Source organism: Vanessa cardui, chromosome Z (assembly GCF_905220365.1).
Source record: "Vanessa cardui chromosome Z, ilVanCard2.1, whole genome shotgun sequence".
Taxonomy (NCBI): Eukaryota; Metazoa; Arthropoda; class Insecta; order Lepidoptera; family Nymphalidae; genus Vanessa; species Vanessa cardui.
Window position 1 is genome coordinate 9,799,200 of NC_061154.1, and position 24,499 is coordinate 9,823,698.

A 24,499-nucleotide genomic window follows, 5' to 3' on the forward strand; every position below is an offset into this window, starting at 1 on the left:
ATAGTATTAACAATTTGATCATTCATACATTTGGTATTGCTAAGAAATTAATAATTAATATTATAATGAAGTCTAGAAATAACTTTAGCATCTTCCCATAGTATGTCTCACAATGAATTGATGGAAGTTGTGTTGGTGACGATTGCTGCATCCATAAATTCAAAATAATTCTTAAACTTTTGATTGAATCGGCGATTAAAAAATCGAACCTTATGTAATGATAATGAGCCTTTTTTGATGATAATGATTCGATTTACCCATGTATTTAAGCGTGATTATCGAGTAAAAACTAAATTATTTGGTTCAATAATTTATTAACCATTTCATTTTCAACATTCATAACAAAATAATGAAATACTTTGCACGATAAATACATAAATCTCTAAGCAGTGTGATGAAATAACAATGAAACATATCTAAAGGAACTAATGAAGGTACAAATTTAGTTTAAATTAGTAGTACTTAGAAGTGATATTTTCATTAAAATAGTCCTTAAGTATAAAATAACAAAAACACTTAAAAGTTAACAACCTGTTATACAGGGAGTTGTTCCATCAACTAGATATCTTCACTATTCATTAGCTTAAACACGATAGTTAATCGATAATTGTGCTGGTAAGTAAAACTTTAAAGTATTTCAGTATATATCGTTCAAAAGTAAGCAATAATATCTAGGTGAAATATTAATTGTGAACGTTTTCACGATAAGAAAACCTCGCCTTTGGAATGTTCTAAAGGTCTGCGTTCAAGTTAAGTAATATTTATAGTCAAAATATTTCCTATGTTATTAAGTACGCATAATTATTTTTAAATGTTTATGTCTAAAATTAAGTATTTTCCTAGTTTAAGAATATAGTTAACAGCTTCTAATAAGGTAGCAATAATAGCACAATGTACAATATAATTTTCATTATGAAATGAAAAAGAAACAAATTTAAAGAGTCAAAGTTTTTAGGATATCTTCACACGGCCTGTAATGTTATTATGGATTGTGTAAGTTATCGTTGTTGTAACTGACAACTCGTACTGTCTTATAGTACGAGACAACTTAGATGTAGTATCGGCAAATTCAATAAAACCGATCTACCGATTTATACAACCAATAGAAATAGCTGCCTATCGCGCCATTCGATGCTCAACTTGAGAAAGCAAGTGCATGTAAATCGGCGTGTCAGTTTGACGAATATATTGTTTGTGTAAATATCATATTTACATAGAAATAAATATTGATAATTTGGGACAGCGAACTTAATTCGGATGTGATCAGTTTTACGAATTTTTCCGATGCTACATCTAAATTGGGTCGTACTATACTTACTTAGCACCAAGCACGTTTTCTACGAGTTGGCGTGGAGTGGCTTGCGAAATGGTAGGTCGTTTAGTCTGATCGGCCACATTATTTTTATTAATATATGTTACCATTATATTAGCTTAAAATCTAGATAATTTTTGAATATAATAAATTACCGTACTATTCAATAAATATAATACCTAATAACACTTAAATTAACTCGCCGTGAGACGGTACTTAATAATATTTTCGGAAAGTTAATTCGGTTTAATAATTTAGCTCATTTGTTAATAAATTATATTTTATTTCTATCCGAATGATCATTTTATTTACTTACTATTTTATTTAGTAACTTATTAAATTATTGATTGGTGCGTTAAACCTTACATCTGATTTAAAATGTCCAAAAGTTTCACTGCACTAATACTACTTAAACATTATAGTAAAAGAATAATTTTGTTCAGAGTTAAAATTTACAATTACATTGATAAATGTGTCCGCAGCTTATCTATTTAGTGCATATGGTACACGTATCATAACCGGTAGATACGAGGTTAAGGTTACAATACATTGGTGGTATACAAAACGTTTGAGAACTCGCTAATACATAATAATAGAACTGACTTATTACTAAATGTACAATATCCATGTAATACTGAATTAACACTTTTCATATTTTTATTACGCTAGTGCGTGATAACCATATCTGCCCTTAAATATTCCCTTTAATATTCAAACATTTCACCGTCTCTTTGGCACCTACGCTTTGGCATACAGGTAATTGAATTAAACAAAATAATAAGCATAATTTAAATATACATAAAATATTTGTGTCTTTCGTTATTTGTACATCGTCCATATAATGTATATGGAATGGAAATCACGCACACTCAAGCAGTATCTTAATTTACGTGAACAGTTAATAAATAAGTTTTTACATTATCATTATATCAGTAGAACAATTATATTGATACTGTATAATACATTATTAAGTTACATTTATTATCAATTATTTCAAAATGTTTTACGAAAACATTTCTTTCCTTAAAGTATCCAAGTTATACAGGCGTTTAAGATTTAATCTTATAAAACTAACAATGCGATATACGGACGTTTCGACATGTTTTGATCTTCAGTCCCAGTAATAACTACTGCAGAATATTATATAATAAAGAAACAAACCCACATATCAATGTTATTAATTCTGGTTGAAAGGTTCTACTGTTTCAGTTTTGTTCACATCTTGTATAGGGGAGCAATATAAACCTACCTGCTATATACTCTTTTCCAAAGTTATTACGAAGCTTACAGTAAAAAACTCATAGTTTTTCATATATGATAGTTGGTAATAAATAAATAAAATATATTTTCACGTTAAATAAAAGGACGTATCACATTAAAGCTAGATACAACAGCATGTAAGTACTATCATAACCTAATTTATAGTTGACAATAGTCCAACGTGGGAAAACACCACGTCATATTATATTCCAAATCACACTCCGATATTGTCAAAGCTCATTTTAAATTCTATCATAACAGATTAGTATTTGAGCATCTACAATTCTACACAGAGGTATAAATACATTGTTTTTAAAAATATATTGTTTTGAAAAATGAATTACAGCCAAACATATTTGAGCAATTACAATCTCGATAACATGCCAAAATATTTTCGACATGTCAAATAAATTGACTCAAGAATATATACACATACTAAAATGTTGTATACTTATTCTTTTAGTAACCATTTGATACGGCAATGCGTACAGTAATCCGTATTATATAAATATTTTCTATACACTTTATTACACTTGTATAAAGACAGTTCAAACGATTTATAAATCGCATCGTATGGTTTGATAAATTAAGACTTAATATGGTACAATATAGATATGCCAATTAATGGTTATTAGATATGTTTTTCATTTACTTGTGCACACGTGTCTCTAGTATAGTTTTACTCGCACATAAATGAACAAAGTTATTCATTCACTGTCTTGAATTTTATTGCAAGTCTAAATTGTGCGAACCCTCAACTCGTAAGCAAGTTGACGTCGGGAAAGTGTGCCCTATCCGGGCAATGGAGCTTCTACGTAAAAATCTGGCTCATCGTCTTGATCAATGTCTTTTTGGGCACCGTCCAACTGTGAAAAAATTATATATTATAAATAACTGGTGAAAGAGCTATTGTCAAGGTTTGGTTTATTTATAAATGTAATTATTTCGCATCACACGTCAACTTCAACTCTTATATAATATCCAATGTGGAATGACGTTTTTGTTTTTACTAAATTTATTGCGGAAACTCGACATTATAGTAACCGTGGGTTTGTAAATACAAAGGAAGAATTATTTACATGCAGAAGTATATATAGTATGCTTTTGTATGTGACCTTATGGTTCTTTCGCTGTGGTATATATCTTTATGCAACCTTGCATCTAACATTAATTATTAATAAATTAACTAAACTTATCTCATTCATCCAGTTAAAGTAAATGGTTCAATTATTATTATTGGGATTAACTATAACCATTAGGTTTCTAATTAAGCAGTGCGAGATATAGCCTCACATACTTATTATATATAATCTAAATTGAAACAATAGATTTAACATGGAAAGTTAGATGTGTTTTTCAATAACATACCGCACGCAGCTGCAATGGAGTGAAGACATACGCCAAGGCCATTCGTAGAGGAACCATCAGCACTAAGAAGAACGGTAGAGCTAGAGAGAAGCGAGATGACTTCACAGCATACAGTACGCATATACCAGCCAGTTGGATAAGTGTAAACAGATGCATTTTCATCGTAGGAACCTAAAAAAGAAATACGTAAACACTTATAATATCCATTAAGTACAATTACATTGATTTTAAAAATAAAACATACAACAACATACTATCAATTGTAACTATATTTTTATAAGACTATATAACTAGACCAAACACTAATATAGTGCATATATAGTAATTTAGTATTGTTGTATTCCGGTTTGAAAGTTTAATGAGCCAGTGTAACTGCAGGCACAAGGGACCGAATATCTTAATATCCCAGGTTTCTGACATATTGACGTAATGAGGAATGGGACTATTTCTAACAATACAAGTAACTTTAGGCTGTGGTGGTACGATTCTACTGTGTTTAAAATAAATCTAAAAATGCTCAATGGAAATTTTACATCACTTGTAATTGGACCATAGTAATAGAGGCAAACAAATGCCATTGACGTAGACCTTAAATCTGTGAAGCGATCACGACTGCATGCTTGAGAAAACTAGTAAATTGTGTTAGAAGGAAAAAACTACACTTAAGTAGCTAACCAAAAAATTTATGATTCATACGAAGTGCCTGTAAAATTGGTGACAAAAATGGGCATTGTGTTGGATTTTATTTTATATAAACAAATAATTCATGAAGTATTTCAATTAATCAATAAAATCCACCTAAATTACTTATTATTTACAATAGTTTACCAAATAAGTGTATACTTACGCGTCTGACATACGGAATTTGTGGGTGATGTTTAACTGGTTTGAAAAGTAAGATGCATCGGTCCCAGAACTGGATACCGCCAAGGGCCGAAATACCCATGTAGAGGAAAACTCCAAACAGCACGGCCATTGGCACCAATCTCAGCCAACTTGAAGCCAACACAGATATTCCAACAAGGAATGCCACCAAAAGACCGGTTAGACGTTGTTCTGAAAACAAAATGATTTTTCAATCATTACTCTGGCCGTTGCATGTTTAAAAGCCACGAAGAAAATAAATATACTAAATGTACTAAAGTTTTTTTCACGACATCACATTAGAAACTTGTTGTGTTTCTTTACTATATTGTCCACGTATTATATACAAAAACCATCCTCTCAAATCACTCTATTTATTAATAACAACCGCATCAAAATCCGTTGCTCACTTTCAAAGATCTCAGCATCTGTATATTGGGACAGAGAGCGGTAAGCGAGTTGTTGTATAGACTTATTTCATTCGTCCAGTTAAAGTAAATGGTTTAATTAGTATTATTGAGATTAACGATAACATTTGGGTTTTCAACCAAGCAGTGCGAAATATAGCTACGCATAAGCATATATTGGGACAAAGAGCGGTAAGCGAGTTGTTGTATAGTCGTAATATTATTTTGTTGTTTGTTTGTTTGCGAGTTGTTGTATATTAATATTCGATACAAGATTTTGTAGATGATAATAAAGCGTTGAATTAATACATGTTGACTTCTAGGCAGGATATATTAATTCAAATAATTGTATTAATTAACATGACTGTATTTTTTTAAATGTTGAAAAAGAGTAACTACTGAGTTTCTTGCCGCTACCACAGCTTCACTTAATTGTTAAATGACGATTCAAAATTGCTTGTGAAAGCCCACTTGAATAAAGTTTATTTAGATTTTTTTGATTGATGGGTTAGTTAGTTACCTTTAACTTCGACAATGTGCGGTTTGTCGCCGGGAGCGTGCGTCGTCGACATGATCGTGAGCGCGGACACGTGACTGACCGAGCGGACGGTGGCCACGCACTGCCACGGCGCGCCGAACATCCCGCAGAGCGCGTTGACCAGCGACATGATCACGATGTCCATATGGAAACCACTGCCCTTCTTCAGGCGACGCTCCGGCTTGTCAATAATCAACCTATTAGAAATATTACATTGTATTAAGTGAATTCGCAAAGCCACCACGACTGCTTATAATAAAGATCAACTAAAATAATAACAATCTACTAATATTTTATACACAGTGTATAATATTATATACTATGTAGTTTTAGCAGTTTTTGTTCAATAGGACTTTATTTAAAATACAATGGCAGTATGATAATTATGTTTACGCCTGAAATTTTCGCACAGCACGCACAGCGATATGTTTAAATTATAAAACCTTAATGTTAAATTTATTCATGAGTACTCATGTTAATTTACTTATTTATTAGAAGCAAGGCTCAAGACATGATCGATTTATCAAAACTGTTTATTCTAAATATTAATTTTAATTAAATTTATGATATAGATAATAATTATGTCATCGTGTCTCAAACCTTGCTCATATAACTCAAAAATGTCTTACTCAGCGATATGGGTCTCCATGAATACAATAATGTACACCATAAGGGCCGGTAGAACCATAGCGAATGTGGCCCATAAGGGAATCGTTTCAAGTCCCGGATTTAAAGGAACCAGCCATGATCGCGATGAGGTAGGACTCAGACCGTCTGGAACTTGAAGTTTCTCAGTCCAAACAGGTACAAGACAGGAAATTCCAACCATTAAGACGATAGCGATGGGCACACCGAAGTCACCGAGAGCACGACGAGCCTGAACATATTACAAACAAAAGAGGTTTTATTATTAGTCTTCTTGTAGTAAAAAATACGACTGGTATAATAAAAAAAAAAAGTATAATACGTACACTGCGTCCAAGGAATTTTCCATTACGGAAGATACGCAAGTAGTAAGCGATTATGAAGGTAGCCAGCGTAAGCATGGTGCAGAATAGTGCAGTGTTTGGTTGGGGAGGGATCACCGCCTGATGATGGACTAGCGGTGCGGGAGTCGAAGTCATATTTCCTGTAACATTCGAATTTTATATTATTTTAACTAAAACAACAAACGTGTGACCATAAACTTCAATGTATTGCTATATTGTACGACACCACTTAAATGTAGCATCGGCAAATTCAGTAAAGAAGGTTACTGCCGATTTATACAACCGATAGAAATAGCTCCTTATCGCGCCATTCGACGCTATTCGTCGCTATAGAATCTCGAATCAGTTCAACCCGAGAAAGCAAGTGCAAGTAAATCGACGTTTTAAATTAACGAACATATTAGGTCATTTGATATTACGCTTGTGTAAAGATCATATTGACATAAGAAATAGATAGTACTAATTTGGAATAGCCTGCTTAATTCGAAAGTGATCGGTTTTAAAATTTTGTCGATGCTACATCTAAGTTGTGTCGTATTATACGGATTGTAAATTACATTAAATCTATTAATACTGTGGGACTCATATCGTCTACCATTCGGATATCGTGCAAACATTGTGTTGTTCACGCTAATTTGAAATACTCGATATAACAACAAGCTACACAAACTCTCGAAGCCTATCATGAAACTTCGAACAGGCAAAACTAGAGGTGATTGTGAGTGCTACTCGAACAAAGTTTGTACGGTCCGTCGTGACTGAAATATGAGTACACTCATACATTGTATTCAGAATACATGCATTATGTTTGTTATCCATTTTAACATATAATTTTTTATCATTCTTTATTTTATACTTTATTAACTAGCGACCAGCCACGGATTCACACGGGTGCAATACTGATACTAAATATACTACAATATTGGTTTATTTACGACATCACATTAGAAACTTCTAAAATTATCAGTGTCCCTCTACTACTTTGTCTATGTTTTGTATAAGAAATTCTTTCCTCTGGAATCATCAACTATCTATTTAAAAAAACCACATCAAAAGCCGTTGTGTACTTTTGAAGATTTAAGTATACATTGGGACAGAGAGCGCTAAGCGATTTGTTTTATACTATGTAATAATAGATAAATTACCTGCGTCTGTCGAGTTTAATGTCGGCGGGGCTAAGGTCGCGTTGTTGGTTATTTCAGTGACATTTTGACAATAATCGTATCCGAGAGGATGCGAGCGGTACACGTTAATGATGTTAGTTATCGGCTCCGATATGAAGATTAACGAAATTAAGAATGCGAAGATATCCTCAGTGAACCTGATCGACAAAAAATAAAAAAATGTTATCAATTATCAATTATATAAGTATTAATTCTAAGTAAAAAAAATGTTGATTCGATTAATTCAATTTACCTTGTAATCTTTTTTACGGCAACACTGCCTTCTATGGACGCAACGCAAAGTGCAATGATTATCATCCACAGTCCACAGTACATTCTCGCTGCTAAGAAATTAAACCCATACGAACGACAAAAGACGTAAAGGGCGTCGTCAAGTAGTAACAGTGGCCCTGTAGCCCCAGTTATCATCATGGGCTGGCCAGCAACCAATGCGAAAAATATTCCTCCAACACATGTAAATACCTGCATACAAAAATTTTTCTTATTAAAATAATTTAGATTTAACTTGCCCATGGCATACATTACATAATTTAGTAAAATATTATACAATAATTACAAATTTAGTTATATAATACACAAAAGACAGTTATTACTTAATAACTCATGATAATTATTATCAATAATTTTGATAACGATAAAATATGATAATTTGTGTAAACATAATACTAAATATATGTAATAATCATACCAATGTCTCAGATATTCCAATTTGTCGATCAGTTTTTTCAGCCAACAAACCACCAAACGTAATCGCTGATGAAAGCGCTGCGAAATACATGAATATAGTTGCGGCGGCGCATTGCCCGTTCAATGCATCTCGGAAGTCCGATAGGTAATATGGATAGCGTCGTTTTATATCCCGAATAACACCTAAAAATTACAACGAAAAAAATCAACTATTGTACCTTAACAAACAATAATTTTGAACTACAGGATAAATTACATACCGCCAAAAAGACGACCACTTTTTGAAAGAGGATCGTCAGGTTCCTTCTCGGGCATTCCTGCAGTCTCTGCGGCTAAAAGCGCCTTCTTTTCGTCTATAAGTGGTGCGACAGTAGAAGCAGCGCGTTTACGTTCAATAGCATCACGTTTTCTGCGTCTTATCATTTCACTTTTAGCCCTCAACTCTTCGAATGGTAACAGTGCCTGGCGTTCCCAGTCACCAGGAGGAAGTACGATAGAGTCGTCTAAGAACTCGTTTATCGCTGATAGTAGTTCACGACGGTCATCCGCTTTGTATGCGATAGAATGGAATGATGGATTCGACATAAGAGTTGATATTGAACGACCGACTTCGTGGTAGTCGAGATCGGCTGTCGTTGGTCCGAGAAGAATGAACATGAACCGCACAGGAATCGGAACCTCCGTTATGGATGGCATGAGAATTCCCTGAGCGAGACGAACGAAGGCAATCGTCGGTTGGTCGAGAAAGCCAACGGCACCGACGAGTACTGTAGTAGCTTCTGCATCGTCTGGGATACGTTTTAGAATATCGTTATGACCTTTGCGTAGTTCATCCTGCGATCCCACTGCACTTGTTGCTAAATATTCAACTTCGCGCATATCTAAGGCAGCAGCAGACGACTTCTTGCGAGCTTCCAGCCTCTCGAGCGGTAGAGCGTACGAACTGCGGCGTCTCCTTTGGTCCGCGAGGTTCTAGACGAAACAATTAAAATATTAAAACAGAGTCGTGACTACTGTCTTCGACAGATTTTATTGTTAGTCGAAAATCATTTTACCTCGTTGTCTCATAAGACATGATATCCAAATAATTCGATACGTGTGATTCGTTTATTATATACTTAATAAATTCCATAAGAAAAAAATCCAGTAAAAATGTCAAGTATTTCTTAACCAGATTATCAGATAATTCACAAAATTGTTAGAATAACAAAACTCGTGATGATATTATTGACAACATGCTTTTTAATTTAAAATTGCAACCGATGGTCATGTACAAAAATTAAAATCACGGTACGTGGTTAATGTACGATCATTTATTTAAAGAGTAAAACCAATTACGTCTCTTGTCAATTAGAGACACTGAGAAAAATAGTCTATAAGTCTAACAATGAACAGCGCTTGAACAATAGACAAGAAAAATCGTAATAAACAACTGAAAACTATATCCACGAACAAAAAATAACTTAAACTACGAAATTTGCACAACTATCACGATCTACGAGCGATGGAAACGTCAGACCATAAAATCCTATATCTATGTGATGGAATACTAAGTCTGCGAATGGCTTTACTATAACAAAGTCCTGAGGGTAATGAGGCGAAGAAAACTAGAGGTCTAGCTAGTGATGATGGCTGCTGTCTGTGATAAATAATATCGACAATGGCTAGTGCGTGCAAGGATTTGTTTGGGTAACACGCGCAATGGAGTGATCCATACAATGGCGTGGGCGCTGTGCCGGCGACAGGCGCCGGCGGGAGTGCACAGCGGGCACGACGGACGCCGCCCGCCCACCGACGCGCCCTCCTCCATCCACAGCGACTGCACAACATAGTTCGTCACCACCCAAACAGTAACACCTACCACAGTTACTTGCTTTAATATGTCCAATGCATGTTTCCCAACCCTAATCTAGCAATATATATATTTTAACACAATTATATCTAAAAATAAATTTATTACTTATAAATATATTATAAGATATAAAACTATAGGTGGTCTGTGCTGAAACCGATACGTAGAGTTAAATAAATTTGGTAAAGTTGAATTCAATCTAAGCTCCAATCGTTGCGCAATAAACCGCCAGTGCAATACAGTCCTGTGCGACGCGATCAAAATTTTAAACAACAGTTCACTATTGCTACTTAGTTCCTAAAATATAGTACAAAAACAAACATTTAATATTTTAAATTGCCAAATAAAATACATAGTCATCATTTCATCCTAAAATAATATGCATAAAATAATATCTATCATTTTCTACATTAATCAGTAGGCAAAATCTTATCTAATTTAACTTTTAGGTGGTTTTCCAAAAATGATTTTTATCGACGATGTCCCTGTAACATATTATGTACATAGATATACATATATGTATGATAAAAGAAGATATATATGTTTATATATCAAATGTAACATTTAAAATATAACGCTGATATGCCAAACCGAACGAACAGTATCACTACAAGATTATGATATAGGATATGGGATAGTCTCGACGGTCGTAATCTCCGATTAACGTTTTGATTGCGATTACGATGAAAATACGATTCAATTTGTTTCTTCAACATTTAAACAATCATAAAGTTTTATCTTCGTTTATATCATATATGACGCGCGGCTGCGTTCGAGTTTTAGGCTATTGGTTAATGATCCTTTTCTCTACTTTCCCATAGTACTATATTGGAAAGTAGATAGTAGACAGTAGGTTGAATATAAATTTCACATCTTAATAAATCATCATTTCATCAAAAATTTTAACTTAATCGACGAGAAACGAATTATTAACATTAATTAAGAACATGAAACGTAATATTTCCTTCTTAGATTTAAGCCCGCGACCTACAGACTTCTCGACTCTCATAGTCTTTAAACGCACCATATAAATAAAAGACAAAAAGAATCATTTTAACGAAAATGTTTTTCGTATGATTATAATTTGAATTTTTATATTAAAAAATATATAAAAAAGTATGTTTTGAATTACTTCAGTTAAGTAGATCGGTGAGTAGATTGTTAATCGTTACTTTCCAGAGTTTAAATTAATAATTCAGTTTTACAAATACAAGAGAGATTAAGTTATTATTTGTTACTTTATGAAAACATACTTAACACAAAGTATCAGTCTTTGTTTAACTGTTTACGTAATTTTCTAGACTTTGAATAGAACGAAATAATTATGCAATAACAACATTCGTTCTAACAGCCACTAAAATAGCTTCATATTTATTCGTAACTCTTATACAAAAGACAAAAAGAACAGAATTATATACTCAATGATCTCAAAAAATTATGTTAACCGCATCTTACGGAAAAATGTCTCAAAACTATACGTTATAAATTTTGTAGTCTCTGCCTTTTTTCCACCAAGTCACAACTACATACTCTCCTTAACCATTGCCGTAAGTTAATAAGTTATTATCGTAACATATTACACCTAGCCTTATATATAACGATATCCCTGCCGATTAACGCTGAATTATATTTCTATAAAAAAACTACTGTTTTATATTAGCGCTTTATGTAAAACGCCTTCTCCCTTTCTCCTTTCAACTCCTCCTCTTCCTCTTCCCGTATGTCCAATAAAAATATCAAAACGATATAGGGATAGAAGATCGAAAGACAAACAGACAGGACCAAAAACGTAACTGACTTTAAATATATAACAGTACACGTAGCTATGTAGATATAAAATAATAATGCAATTATATTGTTGTCGTCGAGTTTAAGAAGGTTTCCCCTCATATTGGCTTAAATAAAGTTACAGCATAAATAAAATAAATAAAATTTTAACAAAAAGAAAAACCGACTTCAAACAAAACACTATTTTAAAACAAATGAATATGCACGAAAAAGTAATAAAAATAATTGCGTATTCAACATATTTTTTAGAGTCTTCCTAAGTTAAATGAAATGAAAAATATTAGACTACTTAAAAGTCGATTAACGATTGTATCATGTAGTTATAGTTATTGGTATATTTGGAGCCGGTGTCAGCCACGGTGCCCTTGTCCAAACAATCAAAAGAAAAAAGCGATACGAGCCCCTTGATTGATCCAGTATATTATTGTGTAAAAGGTAATTTGTAAAAAACATATTTGTTAAAGTATTCTCGTATTGTTTTTTGATAGATATACTGTAGGGTTTTATTGGCTGACACCGACTCCAAATATAACAATAATTATAACTACATGATATAATCGTTAATCGACTTTTAAGTAGTCTAATATTTTTCATTTCATTTAACTTAGGAAGACTCTAAAAAATATGTTGAATACGCAATTATTTTTATTACTTTTTCGTGCATATTCATTTGTTTTAAAATAGTGTTTTGTTTGAAGTCGGTTTTTCTTTTTGTTAAAATTTTATTTATTTTTTGATTTTAAGTGAAGCTGATGTTGACTAACTAATTTTTTTTAATATGGATAGATTAAGCGTTCCGTTTATATGAGTCAGAAACTACTTCGAGGACAATTTCAAAGGAAACTTGCGAATAAAGCAAAAATAGACTTTCGAAAATGCGGATTTAATACGTCACGCGGCGTAAACTACAAGGATCCCTCGAAAGAGCTGTAATCGAACTCAGCAAAAAAACTTTGAAAAAGACCAACTATATTTCGTACATCATATGACATCACATCACATACACAAAATTTGATTAAAGATAGTAAGAAATTCTGCCCCATATCGCACCCTAACTGCGAGCCGTATAGGAGTTCCATCACTACATAGTATAAAACAAAGTTGCTTTCTCTGTCCCTATATCTTTAAATCTACGCAACGGATTTTGATGCGGTTTTTTTTAAAAGATAGTGTGATTCAAGGGGAAGGTTTGTGTATATAATACATGAACAATATAGTAAAGAAACACTGATAATTTTAGAAGTTTGCGATGTGATGTCGTATATAAACAAATTCTGTAGTATATTTAGTATCAGTATTGCACCCGTGCGAAGCCGGGGTGGGTAGCTAGTTGATTATAATATTCGACTATGATAATTACATAAACATAACCACATTACGGAAGGTGACTCAAATATCCAAATAACCTATAAATAAAAGATTCGACAGCAGAGAGCTGAGATGGCCCAGTGGTTAGAACGCGTGCATCTTAACCGATGAATGCGGGTTCAAACCCAGGCAAGCACCACTATATATATGTGCTTAATTTGTGTTTATAATTCATCTCGTGCTCGGCGGTGAAGGAAAACATCGTGAGGAAACCTGCATGTGTCTAATTTCATCGAAATTCTGCCACATGTGCATTCCGCCAACCCGCATTGGAACAGCGTGGTGGAATATGTTCCAAACCCTCTCCTTAATGGAAGAGGAGGCCTTATCTCAGCAGTGGGAAATGTACAGGCTGTTACTTTACTTTTACTTTAAAAGATTCGACCGAGTATCGCTAACGTGCTCCTCAGAATTGTTCCGTTCCCTTCCGTTTCGTTACTTTGTCATGGATCCTGTGCTCAGAACCTTACCAAACTTTCATCAAATTACCCTTGAAGTATATATTTTATAATAAAAAAAGAATTATCAAAATTGGTTAACGTGATTTTCAGTTATTCACCTATTTGTCGCGCATATACATAATGCAAAATTAAGACTTATGTCGTTTTCACATGGATACCATCATCGGAAAAAAAAATAAAAAAAATGGGACCCCACGGGAAGCACTACCTTTCAAACAAAAAAAAAATTATCAAAATCGGTCCACCCAGTGAAAAGTTATGAGGTAACAAACATAAAAAAAAAAAAAAAAATACAGACGAATTGATAACCTCCTCCTTTTGGAAGTCGGTTGATAAAATACTTTTAAGTGACAGTGAAAACTTATTCAGTGAAATTGTTTACGCCAAGAAACATAAATTAATATGATCGAGGATCAAATCTGTCTTGTTTATCAAATGTATCAATAAAAGTATCATCAATGGTTATAAAATTAGACGGACAGTAAACAGAACCATTACAAGCAAAGGAAAAACACTGCAAGGAAACTATTGCATTTTCTTGATTTTACTTCTAAAGTTAAAAAGTACAGGTACAAGTAAACACTTGTGTCATGACCTTAAAATCTATAATGAATTATACTGTAAATATTACGAAAATATTGTTATAAATTTGTTCTTTAGTTTGCTATGATATTATATTGAAAGCAACATCCTGCTCAGCATTGCTCTTTTACAAAATATTACGAATAAATTCAATCGAAAATTATATTTTTAAGCTAGAAAAAACACAACGATATTATATTTGGTGAGTGTTTGGGGCAATTTATACTTTAACTTATATTGTAAGCTGTGTTTCCTAAAATTTTTTTTTTTTTATTATAAATGTAATAATTAAGGAAATAAGTGATATTCGACTAAAATATAGCATAGATGTGCAAAAATTTACAATAACAAAAAGTACTTATATCTAAGGGGGTCGAATAAATATCTTATCAGTTTTATATATTTATGGTTAGTTTATATTATAAAAAAAATCGCCTACTTCTGATACGCTTTTTGATAAGCTCGTCAACTAGTAAAAAACCAAATAGATATCACATAATAATTGTAATTAATTATCTTTGATTAAACGATTCACATATCATTCGCTAATTACAACAAGTTCTAGAAATTTAAACGCTTCATATAATTATGCTAAATATTTAACTGACATACTTCAGCTACGAACCTATCACATACGTATTAAACTTAAAGAAGTAATAACATGATTATACCTGTAGACTTGTGTAAGACTGCTTACGGCCACTGATTGAGAACCGGAACCGGTCATCGTGAACATGTCGATGGCGCAATAGCAAGGAACGCATCACTACGGGTTTGTCGTCCTCTTCTATGAGCCCTTCGGTGACCATACTCTCGACAACCCTGGCCAAAAAAATCACTAACTTTACCAGACTCACTAACAACTAACCACTGAAGACACAACTATTCACAAAAACTTTATTAACACTAAATGTTTCCGTTAAATATTATATAATACATTTTAAACCAAAATATAAATACTATACTCCCCATTTACCTAATAGCTGAAATCAACTTATAGTACAAATTTCAATGAAATGTAAAATAAAATATAAATGAACATTTTACATAATCAATTGATTAATATAATGTTTCAGGATTAATTATGTAACGTATTTCGTCGTTTAATTAAATCTGGCGTAACAAATGAAAATAGCTATCGACATTGTATTTATTAAATAACTAACATTATAGTTTAATCTATTATAGAGAAATATTCATTTAATTAACAAGATTTTTATATGCCCAATTATTTATTTTATATATAAATGTTTAATGGATATTACGAAAGAGTTCCGACGCCCGGAAGGCATACGAAAGGTCGTGGAAAATTTATGGCATTGTCATTAATAAAAACTTTTAAAATTAAAAATATGTGAACACAAATCTAACTAATATTAACTACACTTCACTCCGCCTTTAAAGGATAGAAATATTGATACCTACAGCAGATACTTAAGAGCACCATATTATTGAATATAACGATGATAATTAGAAATGCAATGTTAAATGACAGTTTAACTTAATTACATCGGAAAGACGGAATAGTAATTACCTGTATGCGACACCAGGCAAATCCTTTTCGTCGAGATCCATCAACACCACGCCGGTTTCGAGGCATCGTCGCAAGTTCAGCAAAGAATGGAAGGAAAGGGATGCCACGTGGGGCCGGCCCCATCGAGCTGATCCTTCCTCCACATCCTCCTCATACTTGATCCAACGAGCCGTCTCCTTCCACTCAGCGTCCCCATCTTCCGTCGCCAGCAACTCATCCAATTGAACGAACACCTGCATAATAGACATTCCGAACAAAACTGTTTCATTGTCAAAATTTTCCTTTTTATAAGTCTACTCTGTATCTCAATACTTAGATTATTCGCAATCATCAACGATTATATATCACACGAATTCCATCTCTATCGGTCATAATATAGAAAACACGGGTATTTAAAAAGATAAGCGTTTCATTTTTTTTTTAACATATATACATATAAGATACTTTTCGAATAAGTCTTACCGAGTGCGGACTGTGGTCGTACATTTTCTTAAGAGTTGATTCAGAGAAAATATTCTGCGCCTTATCACCTCCATCTTTGCGACTGACATGTACTGTAGAACCCTGAAATAATTCTGATATTTGCAAAATGAACCAATACCTTATCTACCATTTTTTACGATAAACAAGATTAGTTAGGAATAGTTGCTTTAATAATTATATTCTTACTTTTTTAATTTATAGAGTACTATGTATTCTGTAAATTTATAGAATACATAGTAAAATTAAAAATATTTTAAAAAAGAATTTAACGTTAACCTATATGTTAAAGATAATATTGTGGTTGTAACGATAATGTCAACTGAAAGCCATTATGAACAAAATTGAATAAAAGGTCACATGCATACAAAACATTCTGCTCCTAACGTAATAAGACATTAATGGCTTCTAGTAAATACAATATAAAGTACCCTTAGAACAACTTGGTTCTGAAGTCCTATTTATAAATAAAACTACTCTACAGTAATAGAGGAATTATGATACTTGACTTTTATGTCTATTTATATTTTATTTAATACACATGTTGAAGAGTTATTTATTAATGATTGAAAATATGATATGCATTACGTAGTAGTGATATTTCAACATAATATGTAACATACTCGTGGTTGAATTTTGTGACGTCGTAGAGCTCGTGGGTCATCGCTACGATGGCTACGGAGTTCGTCTTGATCAGCTTCGGGTAGCGGTTCGTCTGAAGGCGCTGTTAACGGCCGACGTTCCGCATCCAGGCCTATACGACCACCCTCTTGTAACGAATATTTCCGTGTCTTGTGAGGGTGCAAGTGTCGACTGAAAATATTTTTTTTTATGAGAAAATACATTCGAATTTCGTATTAAACCTATATACGTGTATAATTATTCTTACGATTAAATAATTAAATTTAAAGATTACATTTGATACATAATTTTTTACAATATCAGGAATCATTAAAGTTATATTCCACAAAGTACATTTATATATTAATCGTGTTTTAGTTTTCCGATACATGCGGAACTTCCAACTATCTAACTTTGCAAATCACATCATAGGATTAACAGAAACCGTTTGAGGGAACTTAATCACTGTTGCACAGAGTTACTATCTATTCGTTTAATAAAGACACATTTGCAATGTAACAACATATTATGTTATGATTTCATAATAAAAAAATATTATAAAGTCCTTCTGGCCGATTTCGGCCACGGCATAAATTCTTAGAGAAACATGATTGAACTGCGCGGTACATATAAAAATACACAAATGTATGCACAAACATAAATACACTTAAATATACCGTGCCAGGCATGCGATCTTACAGACCCCAACCCAGGATGCTATTGAGTATTTATCAATAAATAATCGTATTCATTTTTTTATATTCTCGACATAGCGTTTGCAATCAGGCTATTTATGTCGATTTTATACAATTATTAAATATAACTCTACTAAAACATAACAACTGTTTCGAAATACTGCATATAATACTGCCACGTAATTTTATTCGAGCTTAATGTCGACACAATAATATATGTGATCGAAATAAATTACATTTATTCCATGACTCAGAGTTTTAATAAAGGCACTAACTGCAACATTTTAATTTATTTTCCAATTTTGAACCGATAATGTCAGTCAGAGACTTCACACTGTAAATATATAATGTAATATTAAACGAGTTACAAGGAAAAACAAAATATTGAAACTTAATAACCGATTATTTTAAATTACAAACTGCGCTTTATTTTTATTTATTTCTGAACCTTTGTAAATATTCCCAATATAATATAATCCATTATTAATGAACATGCATTGATATTTTTTAAGACCGTGTTTGCACAAGGACGCTGGGTGCACCGAGCGCGAAGTGCCGCTGTGTGAGGTGGCCGTAACGTTCGGGCCGGTTAGAATACTAATGGAGCGCGACGAGTAATCTATCCTTTTTCTTTGGATTAAGAAAAGTCAATACATAAAAAAACAACTTCAATGAACTCGTTGACAAATCTATTATGAAATATTAACAAATCGATTTTAAATAGAATCCTTCCATATAATCGATTCTATATTTTGTTCGAAACTACTATATTTTCTAAAAATGGTAATAAATCTATGATATTATGATCTTAGCACAATTATGTGATATTTCCACCAGCCAACAACAGTTGCGTAACATACACCACTTTTTTATGATACAAATGTGATTGAATCCAATGTGAGGTGCTCTTGCACTCACCGTTGGTGTCCCACATCAGAGGACCGGGAGTACGTCACCGGCATATCGAAAATGAAGGGAAACAATGAGCAGCTTGCCACGAGCACAACTCTCGAAGGCGCATTACAAACGCGCCGCCTACATGCGATTGCGTGACACAACTTCGAGCTTGGTTTCTTCGACGAGCTACAATGCCAATGTCACGCGACTCTACACTATTTCTGTCTCGTACCCAGGTGACACTTCCGCGCCACGTCTCGACGTAGCTTCTGGCAGCGTCCGCCAGCCAACTTTCACACGTTTCATCTTTTTCGTGTTCGCGATACATGCTTTTGACGACTGACATCGATACAAGAATTCTTTGTTTGAAAACTTCAAAAATATATGAATTCATAAAACAACGGTATTGAAGGTTAAAAAATTAAAGAAAAGTACTTGTTTCTTGGGTCTTGGCTAAAGCTTGAAGAACATCTTTCCAAAATTTCTTCATAATCGAAAGGAATGTTTGACATTTTTATTTATAAAGAATAACTAGATTATGTATATTGAAACACACTATTCTCTTGAACTACCATACCAATTTCAATAATTGTAATGCTTTAAATATTTGGTTTGGTTTATTGACCTATTCACATATGTACATAATCATACATATATGAGTAGGCCATTGGACAATACAATTTGGATCGCAGCGCCAAATCGGCCTATGTGGCAGATTACATGACACATGTATGTTAAAGCCTAAAGGCACAACTATTCAAATATCATGTGAAGTGAAATAGCAACTATCCTATTGTTATACGTTCTGAAATATTGGAATAGATATATGCTGTTAGGAAATGTAAAAAAATTGTACACTATATTCAAAAAAATGGCGATGTTTTCCTTAGAAAGCTTATTGCCTCCTTTTCTAAGAGAGCGCGCTTAAGAAATATATTTAATTACTCTGATTTTACATACATTTAATAATACTATTGGTTCGTTTGTAATTTTAATAAAACAAGCAAGCGCATCATTTTGAATTAATGTATATCAATAATAAAATATATCATTTAATTTCCTACCATACTATAAAGAGTACTTTTAATCATGGTTTGGTCTCTTTACAAATTAGACCCTTCAATTTGTATTTTTTGTGTTATGTGAATAACAGTAATAAATAAAGAATAAATAATGGATAACACCACATACATTACTCTGATCCCAATATAAGTAGCTAAAGCATTCGAGTTATGGAAAATTAGAAGTAGCGACGGTACCAGAAACACCTAGACCCAAGAGAACATAGAAAACTAATCGGCCGGCAATCGAACTCGGGACATGAGTGGCGTACCATAAAAAAAACCGGTGTACCCACTACTCGACCACAGCGGTCGTCAATAGGCGTACTGAGCAAAATATTTTGTGTAGATTTTAGTTCGGTCTCTACTTCGTAATCTTTTCAAAATCACAAATTATCTAAAAATGACTTAAATTCTTTGCCTACAGATGGTAATTTCAATCCTGTTCCCTGCTCGATGACCGCACTATAAGTACTAAGTATATAAATTTATTTAAAAATTATGTACTCACTTGTGTCTTTGTGCTTTGCGCTCTTCATTAATTTCGTCGAGTAGATTCAATGCTGGTTTCTGTTCACCGTCGAACTGCACGTGTTTGTCGTCATCGCGGGAAGTCAAAGCCGACCCCGAACCTGACCACTGCATTGATGTCTGCTTTAGAGATTTATTCATTTCAACCAATAATTTATTCTAAACAACTAATCATTACATATTCCTTATTAAGTCTAACAATCGGTGGGTACAAAGTACAAAAACTTTATTTAATATTTCGTTTCGTTTCTTTATTATTCTCTTCAGTGAGGTATCTACTAACAATGCAGTTCGAATGTCTTAGTACAAAGGCAAGCAACAAGTAGAACTCCAGTGAGTAAAAGCAATTACAGCTATTAATGGAAATCCTCCTTCTACGTTTACAGAGATAACTAGTTTTTTTTCAGCTTACTTATTCTGTTTATAAGAACAGAAAAAATCTCAGTAAAGTAATATGTGTTTTCTCTCTATCGATCAAACATTTTGAGTCATACGAAAGTCTAAAAATCCCGTACTGTTACATTAATGCCGTGATCGTGTTGTGTCGGTACCGTATTGTCCTTGAAATAGTGATCATTTTCGTATTGATCGATAAAAGTTGCATGTTTATTAAATAACGTAAGCTTAGTTGAGCGTGCTTTGTCGACGATGTCACCGAAGATTAATCTATGTATTTACGTATAATATTTGATTACTGAAACGTACGTTTGCCATCCGACTGGTTTGAGACAGTATCAGTCCTCTAAACGATTGCCTATTAAAATCGTTACGTTAATTGAATAACGCGACCCTTAATATCTACAGAACAAAAGTCAGTTCTATTAAAGCCTAAGCCTAATTATTTGAGTTAATATTGCATTTACACAGGGCGTCATATTTACCTGCTGGTCTGAACTTGAAGTTAGATGTGGCGAAGCGCTAATGGAAGTAATATCCGAGCTGCTTGGTTGACTTTCACCATCTGCAAAACAATATTACATTAGTAAAAATAATAGTCACATTACTATCAAAACTTTCAAACGAAAAGATAAATTAATAGTGGAAAGTTAATACAAAATCAATTAAATATATTTTATGAGCTCCAATTCAATACGATTCTTCGTAAATATTCATTTTCAATTATAGAAAAGCATTACCACATTTACAGGACATTTAAAATTTTATATAAATATTATTATAAAAGTCACTTAACGTGAACACGTACTGTGAGTCTGATCGAAGGAAGGAAGCCTGCTAGAGATCTCTTTTGAATGTAATCTTACAAAGGAAGTATTTATAATGTTGTAAGCTTATAGTTTATCCAAACAAATCAAGTATTAAGGTTTCGTGTACAGGGAATACATAAAAAAGCGCAAAAAATGAGTAGGCGTACTTGTTTTAAATGACGCCTTTGTTTAAAGAAAAACATTTACATTGCCCAACGTTATCACACTTATTTGGGGTCAGCGTGATGTATTTTATACCAATTCTTGACCGCTTGTTTTACTCCAATACTTTGAGGGTGTTTATTTATGTTTGTTTCCGTCCCCATAAGAGTTTTAGATGGTTGCGATTAACATGACCGTTACAAACTAGGCTCGCTTACAATACGTGGAAGTTAGTTTTTCCTATTCTACTCTGGTGGAAAACTCACGACATACTTTTTGGAACGAAGTTAGTATCGCATGTTACACGAGAAAAACGTAGAGTATAAAAGCTGTCTGAAATAAATGTAAACTGCTAACATAATGTGTCTGACTCTAATTATAATAAACCAATAATTAGTAAGATTGAAAGTAGTGATTAACTTTATAATTACTTTATATATTATTATTAAAAATGTGGCTGATTCATTACTTAAAAAAATACTATTACCATTCCCTCATATATTGATTTTTTATTTAATTACTCTCACACATAGTTAATTTATTATAAATCGTTTTACACGTGATTTAAATTGTTCGATTGTGACGTTTATTTAATTTTTATTCATATTATGAAAATATTGGCAAAGAGGAACATATTTTAAGCTGTACTCATAAAAACTAACCTAACCATGGTATTCAATTTAAACATATTTTAATAAATTAATACTTTAAAATAATTCTGAACAAAGTGTTATACTACTATACAGAAATCATTACAAACAAGTCGCATACCATCAAAACGAACATATTAATACATAAAAATGGAATTAGAAAAAGTGTCGCCTGACGATGTTTATATAAAGACCCGTGTCTTGAGCTAATTAAGTGTTATATACAACTTTTGTGTTAAAAGACTTATAAATATATGACATTTGTTATGTTCGGTAACTTTTTTGGCAGACGCATAACATCTCACCGTAGTTTCATCAAAATCGGATGATTGGTTTGGAACCGAATAGACGACACATATGCAAACTGTAATTTATATACACATACGTCAACAGTAAATAAAGCTTTTAAAATCAGTATTAATTAGTTTAATTGTAATTTATTAAAAAAGTGCTATAGTGATATCATTTGTACCATTAGACGCTTAACCCTATAGCTTCACCCATAACCGAATTACTGGAACCTAATTATTCAATAATACGAGATAATACCTCAGTCATGCGGAATGAATAACCGACGCAGTGCTCATAATATTATAACAGTTGCACCTTTGATTACTCAAAACACGGCGCTTAATGAATTGAAAAGCGTTCATATATAAATTAATACAACAACAACAACAACAGCCTGTAAATTTCCCACTGCTGGGCTAAGGTCCACGCTATTCCAATGCGGGTTGGTGGAATATACATGTGGCAAAATTTCTATAAAATTAGACACATGCAGGTTACCTCACTATCTTATCATTCACCACTGAGCACGAGTTGAATTATAAACACATGAATATTCAACGGTGCTTGCCTGGGTTTGAACCCGAAATCATCGGTTAAGATGCACGCGTTCTAACCACTGGGCCATCTCGGCTCTTAAATTAATACATTAAAGTGATTGTATTAATAAGTTTGTTTATATTGTCGCTTCGTATATCTTCGTTGTATACGTCAAAAATCAATAGAATGATTGAAATTATTTGCTGTAAACAGTTTGCGTGCATTTCGGTCGCATGTCGGTGTATTTTTTTTTTTAATTCAAAACGTCCAAGGTTAATTTGTGATACAGTAAAAAAAGAAATTGACAATTACTTAGTTATCATGTGTTGATCTAACTACGACCTAAATTCAAATAATTTTTTAATAATTTTACCTATTTATAGATAATAATATAATAAATACGTATGCAGGTATATGTATACTTAGTTTAGTAAGCATAACAATTCATATCTATATTTAAGAGCGAAATACAACTCTATGATAAATTACGATACCACAGCTACAAACTTGAAATTAGGCCCCTGCCAAATTTTGAACCTAACTAGCCCGTTAAGCCTGTAGACATCCGCAAAGATTTTATGAAACTTCATCCCTATTAAGGGTATTACGTAGTATTATTATTTTATAAATTTCGCACGAATTAAGTCGCAGGTTCTGCTAGTATAGCATAAAGCAAAACCACCGTCTGTATGCGCTTAGCTCTTAGAATAAAGCAACGATTTTTATGAGTGATTCAAGTTATAAATAGAATTAGTAATAAGGATAATAAAGCATTTTAGGATACAAGCCAAAATATAAACTATTACAAGCTAACTTTATAATACTATAACAAGCGAAACACCAGCAAGTAACTAGAAATAGGATGTCTAAAATCAACTTGAAATTCGGTACAGTTAGGCCTTTACGCTTACGCTGTTCAAGATAGATTTTCTGGATAACTTCAAGGGAATCAATTGGTCGGTAACTTTGTATGATAATTCCTGTACGATGTCGGCCAACTTGTTAATGTATAATATACTAGACATAGATAAATATATAATAAAAATGTCTTAAAAAAGGATATTGTTTTTTTTTTAAACAATAAAAAAAGCTAAAGCCGAAGTTAAATAACTTTTAAAACACGAAAGTAAGTTAACATTTCCATTACATTTTTTAATTAAACGACAATACAAATA

At 32.8% G+C, this 24,499-nt stretch overlaps 1 protein-coding gene across 3 annotated transcripts in view; it reads right to left on the reverse strand.

Annotated features, from left to right (window-relative positions):
• Window positions 1–297: 297 nt before the first annotated feature.
• Window positions 298–24,499, reverse strand: part of LOC124542889 (anion exchange protein 2) — a 60,032-nt gene continuing 35,830 nt past the window's right edge. Inside the window, exons 3-18 of one of the 3 annotated variants that reach the window (XM_047120789.1) lie at window positions 21,361–21,440; window positions 20,460–20,587; window positions 17,298–17,487; window positions 16,657–16,758; window positions 16,195–16,427; window positions 15,332–15,482; window positions 8,870–9,581; window positions 8,611–8,792; window positions 8,155–8,384; window positions 7,884–8,059; window positions 6,721–6,878; window positions 6,379–6,626; window positions 5,732–5,946; window positions 4,788–4,996; window positions 3,941–4,111; window positions 298–3,438 (exon numbers count right to left, since the gene is read on the reverse strand). In XM_047120789.1, coding sequence (XP_046976745.1) covers window positions 3,364–3,438; window positions 3,941–4,111; window positions 4,788–4,996; window positions 5,732–5,946; window positions 6,379–6,626; window positions 6,721–6,878; window positions 7,884–8,059; window positions 8,155–8,384; window positions 8,611–8,792; window positions 8,870–9,581; window positions 15,332–15,482; window positions 16,195–16,427; window positions 16,657–16,758; window positions 17,298–17,487; window positions 20,460–20,587; window positions 21,361–21,440 — 3,260 coding nt within the window. In that variant the 3' untranslated portion in view covers window positions 298–3,363. Of the gene's footprint in view, window positions 3,439–3,940; window positions 4,112–4,787; window positions 4,997–5,731; window positions 5,947–6,378; window positions 6,627–6,720; window positions 6,879–7,883; window positions 8,060–8,154; window positions 8,385–8,610; window positions 8,793–8,869; window positions 9,582–15,331; window positions 15,483–16,194; window positions 16,428–16,656; window positions 16,759–17,297; window positions 17,488–20,459; window positions 20,603–21,360; window positions 21,441–24,499 lie in introns of all 3 variants that reach the window. The other 2 variants (XM_047120787.1, XM_047120786.1) reach the window with 2 other exon arrangements.